Below are 5,402 nucleotides of genomic sequence, written 5' to 3' on the forward strand. Positions count from 1 at the left end.
ACTAAATAAACGATATTCAAAGGGCTTATAGCCCCACGATATCAATAGTTTACTGAAAAATGATTTATAAATAAAGTAACGACTGTGTGTTAACTGTTTAGCAGTCACACTTAAATCAATTTGCAATTTATACATTTAGTATATTGGTAATATATATTTAAATTTTATTTTTTGAGAATATATTTTTTTTTATCGTACTTAGGATTCTAAATCAGAATAGGTATATATAGAAAAAATCTTGAGATACAATATATAAATAACTTTTTTTATAGTAAACAAGCTTCTTTTAATTAATTAGAATTAGGGTATGTGCACATGACATTAAGAGATTTGTATCATGTGCATACATACGGATAACTTAGGATTAACATTATTGGAGTTTTATATTTCTAATAACGTTTTGTTACCAATTTAAACTTATGTCAATAAATTGTCACTTTATTATCATTTGATCAGCAAATATAATACTTAGTGTGTGATTTTAAAGGCCGATTGATTATACACTCCATCTCTAATAAAGTTAAAACAAACATTTTGTAATCTCGACCATTAATAATTTTGATTGAAGGATCGAGATGTACATATATTACTTACTTTATGATTCTCATATATTTTTGTTATCTTTTTAACGTAGTCGTAGTTATTAGGATAAATTTCAAGACCCTGTTTTATGAGAATCAACAATATACATGAAAAGCAACAAATCTTGCATTCAATATTATTAGTTTGCTATGAACTCCGGTTGTAGACCAAAACACCACGATACCATAATACCATATAAAGGGGTATAATATAATGTGGAAGTAAAATATAAAAAAAAATTCGGATATTACAAGGGTATTACAGAGAATTCAAATTTTCCCCATAAAAGGGGAAAACCAAATAAATATAAAAAAATAAAATGAAATGGAATGGAATCAACAATATTCAATGTTCCCACAATAATTTGTACGAAAATAAATAAAATCTTATTATATATGAATTTATCTCAAGTAAACTCTCCTTTTTTCTCCCTTAGTGAAATGAAGGGAAGGTACTTGAAACTTTGAAAGAAGTACACGTGGCACATGTTCATCAAACTGTACTGCTGCACTTGTGCTTGAGAACATTGGTAGTCAAGAATCGAATATTGCCATGCGGGCGTAAACTTAGCTCGATTTCACAAGAATCACCAAATCGGCATATGACGTGTCACAAGATTTGCCATGTGTGTCAAAATGCTTAATGGTTGCGACTCTTGATATTGATAGTTTGAGGCTCTGTTTCATGCACAAAAATGAAAATTGTAACTATCGATAAAAATACAAGAAATATATGAATTTGATGGATCGTTTGAAAGTAAATGAGAGTCGACAAAGTATAGGCATAAACAGAATTGATGTCATTTCTTAAACTAAAATTCAATACACATTTAGTACAAAATTAGAAAGAATTTCCCATTGGCATTAATTATATTTAGTTTAATGCAATGAGAATTATCCTAAAAAAGTCTACAAAATTGATGTCATCTTTCAAGCTGAAAATTAGTCTATATGACCTAATAAGTTAAATGTGTACAACACTAGAACTTCAAACATGGTCACCCGTCCTAGTATTGATCGGATCCGGTGCATTAGTGTTGGTATGATCACACACACTGCTTAAACATCTATCGTCGCAATCTAAAGAAAATATTATAATGCCAAGTTCATAAAACATACTTTTTCTAATGTTTTGACGTGGCACGTAGTTCTAGAAAATTTTCGATTATTCTAAAAAAACCTAAAATCCCCTAAGTTGATGGTAATAATTGACAATAGGTGAAAAGGTAATTATCAACAAAATGATAAATTTGCGAAAACGAATAACATATGATCGATATAGGAAAAAGTTATGAAAATTACCACACGAATGTGTTGAAGCTCTAATGCGATCAATCCCCGAAGGTTCCCCTCGAGTCAATCTTAATGCCTCTTGAGCTCGTAATAGTGATTCCGCAACCTCATTATCTCCCGGAAGTTCTTTCCTCAAAATTTCATAGTCTCTCACTGCTTCACCCCAACGCTCGAGCTACAAATCCAATAACATTTTTAAAGAATTAGATCAAGAAAAATATATAAAAGTATGATGGGTATCAACGAATAAATGAAAGTATCTAATCACCTTTGCATATGAGGCGGCTCTCCTCAAAAGGGCTTTTGTGTAATTTGGCTGGAAGTTAAGGGCAAGATTACAATCCTCTATAGATTTCTCCCACAACCCGAGCTTAGACCAACAAACCGCCCTATTACAATAAAGAACCGAGTTTGACAAGTTGTATTTGAGCCCTTCACCATACGCAACACATGCCTCAGTGAATCTCCCCGAGTTGAAAAGATCTTTGCCACGTGTACGAGCTCGGTTTACTAATTTCACATTTTTTATTAACATCGCAACTTCCGTGTTTCCAAAATCAATCAAACCAGCCTTTTCCACAAATGCAACCGCAGTTTCAAACCTGCCATTACCATAATGTTAAAAAAAATTACACATGTTGTGTGGATAAAAGATGTTTAAAAGGAAAAATTAAACTAGAAATTAAGCTAACCTTCCAAATGCCATGTCAACATGAGCTCGGATATAAAGCACATATGCTTCCGAGAACATTCCGGAAAACTTGACTTTAGCACATGAAGAGGGGAAAGGGTCTAATTTTGGTAACTCGGAAAGGGTAGAATCGGCATCCTCAAGTTGATGGAGTTTCAAAAACGCCTCCGCCTTGCATGCGATTATCTGTAAATTTACACGGTTAAAACACAAGGTCAAATCGTAAAAATGAAAATAAAAAGAAAAGGATTTGGATGAGTACGTGTGGAGACGACACGGCTCCGGTTAACATGGCGGCTTCACATTCCCGAAGTGCTCCTTTCCAATCACCGATCTTTCGGGCATCCGCACATCTATTAATATGTTTTTCCAAAGTTTGTAATTTTTGTATCTCGGTTATGTCGTTTTGTTGACTATGAGAAAGGTGGTGATAGGCGCGTTCGACGTAGCCTAGCCTGTAAATTATTTAGGGTTAAAATAATCAGACTACTGCAAAAGGGTTATTCTCCCGGCAACAGCTAAGCTGACCCACACTGTTGTGCCAAGAACATCATGACATGATGTAAGTCAGGTACATTAGTTAGCTAGGTGGCTATGATGGCTATGATGGCTATGACATGATGTGAATCAAGTACAATGTAACATGGTAGCTGACATAAGAGCCTAATGCCAACAAGGAGTAATCAGATTTGGATGATTATGTAAGAAGTAATTTTAGAAAAATGATTATCGAAATAAATGTAACCTAGTTCTATACAAATAATCATTAGATTCTAATTGTGTCGATTATGTGCAAATCTCGAAGCAAAATTTAAGGGCATTAACGTTCATGAAATCTAACTAATATTATGTGGAAATTAAGATCTATTTGAAATTAAAAAGATCGATTGGATCATGGTTTAGTGAAGTTACCGGAGATAAAGAGAAGCTAATCTTTGATGAGCTCTTTGATAACCAGGGTTCAACCGCACAGCCTCCTCACATTCTCTAACCGCCTCCCCAAACCTCCCCAACATAGTCAATGCTGCCGCCCTATTGCTCCGGCAAGCTGCATTTTCCGGCGAGATGGTAATGGCACGATCGTATAAAGATAAAGCGTCTGTGAAATTGCCTCTTTTGTACAACTCATTTCCAGCGTTTTTCACTTCTTCAACATCATGACTAATCATTGCCTTCTTTAAAATTATCCCGATTTCTCCATTTGATTCAACCGATCTTCCCCCACCTTTGATTATACTTCCATGGCCGTAATTGCCAGTACCCATACCCAACCCCAATTTCTCGGGTCGGGTTGTCGGTGTACGAGAATTCATATTGGATTTAAGGATTTTACCTGATGGGCAGATGTTGCCAGTTGGGTATAAGTTTGTATTGGGAGAATTTACTGAACTTACATTGCCACCACCGCCGCTGCCACCGCTGTTGGTGGTAGTGGTGGTGCTGCTAGTGCTAGTAGTGGTGGCAGGACTTCCAGTAAAGTGGATGGTTCCACTACCCGAATATATCAACGGAGCTCCTGTGGAATACGCTCTCCGATGACCACCCCTCCGATTCAACTCACCAGAGCCAGATCGAAGCTTTTCCGGGGTAGTATTGGCGGGGATACTACTCGCATTTAGCTCGCCGGAATGAGATCTATTAGATCTTCTACGTAATGGGTCTTTCTCAGCTCCACGCACACCACCACCGCTTCCGGAGATTGAAGTCGCAGAACCCAGATCGAGTTCTTTGAAATCAGGCTTGTTCTGCTCAAGAGAACATGAGTTTTCAAGTACATTGGGAAGTGACTGAAGACCCATTTCATCAAACGGCTTCCCGACATGCTCCATTGCTAAAAATGAAGAAATTCGTTGGAGCAAAAGCTGGGTGGTTGTGGGGATAGCAAGTAGGATGTCTGAAAAAGCTATAAAAATGGAAACTTTAACGGAAGGACATAGAAGGAGAAAAGTCGGTAACAGTACATGAATTAATAGAGAGAGAAAGAGAAAGAGAAAGAGAAAAGAAGAAGAAGATGGGGATCTCGTGATATATAAAAGGAAGAAGCAAAGAATGAATATGATGAGCTGGTGGAGAGCGAGAGGAAGAGATGGGTTGTATCTATTTATTGTATTTGTGAAATTATGATCCACTCCACCACTGGAATCAGCTGGACTACTGCACCACACCTCATCACAGCCGTCCAAAATCAATATAGGGTTCATGTCATGCCATAGAAATTAGTTAATTAAATAAAAATTATTAGGGATTTATTATTCCTTATTCTTTCTTATATTGACTATTTTTTTAACGGCGTCAATATATGAAGATAGAAAAAGACGCTGGATCAAAACAAAGAATTTGTAGAGATAAAAAACAAAGACCAAGAGAAAGTTGGATCAACCCAAAGAGTTTGTACAAATGATACAGATGTAATTCTACAGATGACAAAGGTTACATGTAAGTTATCAAAACAAAGAATTTATAGAGATAAAAAACAAAAACCAAGAGAAAGTTGGATCAACCCAAAGAGTTTGTACAAATGATACAGCATAATTGTAGGTTACATGTAATTTATTTGTTTTGTTAAAGGGAAAAGAGTAAATTACATGAATGGTCCCTATCGTTTGGAGTAATTTGCATGTTTGGTCCCTAACTTATTTTTTTAATTCAAAAAAAGGTCTTCACGGTTTGTTTTTGTTGCGCGCTTGGTCCCTGTCTTACATAAAAATACTATTTTGCCCTTGATTTTTTAATTTATTTAAATAAGGTGGGTAGGTAAGGTAAGATAAGGTGAGGTGGAAGTAGGGTTGGGGTGTGCTTATTTAAATAAATTAAAAAATCAAGGGAAAAATAGTCTT

General features: G+C 35.6%; 1 protein-coding gene across 1 annotated transcript; it reads right to left on the bottom strand.

Moving 5' to 3' along the window:
• Positions 1-763: 763 nt before the first annotated feature.
• Positions 764-4,651, bottom strand: LOC145065961 (inactive TPR repeat-containing thioredoxin TTL3-like). The gene is made up of 6 exons (XM_079013085.1): positions 3,478-4,651; positions 2,828-3,020; positions 2,567-2,751; positions 2,143-2,476; positions 1,884-2,049; positions 764-1,259 (listed from the first exon to the last, which is right to left on the bottom strand). Exons 1-6 carry the CDS (start codon positions 4,392-4,394, stop codon positions 1,222-1,224), a joined length of 1,833 nt encoding a protein of 610 aa, XP_078869211.1. The 5' UTR covers positions 4,395-4,651; the 3' UTR covers positions 764-1,221.
• Between the last annotated feature and the right edge of the window lie 751 nt (positions 4,652-5,402).

Source organism: Lactuca serriola, chromosome 8 (assembly GCF_051521515.1).
Source record: "Lactuca serriola cultivar US96UC23 chromosome 8, Lser_US96UC23_V15, whole genome shotgun sequence".
NCBI classification, from domain to species: domain Eukaryota; kingdom Viridiplantae; phylum Streptophyta; class Magnoliopsida; order Asterales; family Asteraceae; genus Lactuca; species Lactuca serriola.

What these genes read in the sequence shown, in the direction of transcription:
- LOC145065961 (XM_079013085.1), bottom strand. Translation starts at nt 4,394, where the DNA reads ATGGAGCATGTCGGGAAGCCGTTTGATGAAATGGGTCTTCAGTCACTT. An exon ending in GTTGACATGGCATTTGGAAG is followed by an intron (nt 2,477 to 2,566) that starts GTTAGCTTAATT and finishes TGGTAATGGCAG; the next exon opens with GTTTGAAACTGCGGTTGCAT. An exon ending in AGCTTCAACACATTCGTGTG is followed by an intron (nt 1,260 to 1,883) that starts GTAATTTTCATA and finishes TGCATGAAACAG; the next exon opens with AGCCTCAAACTATCAATATC.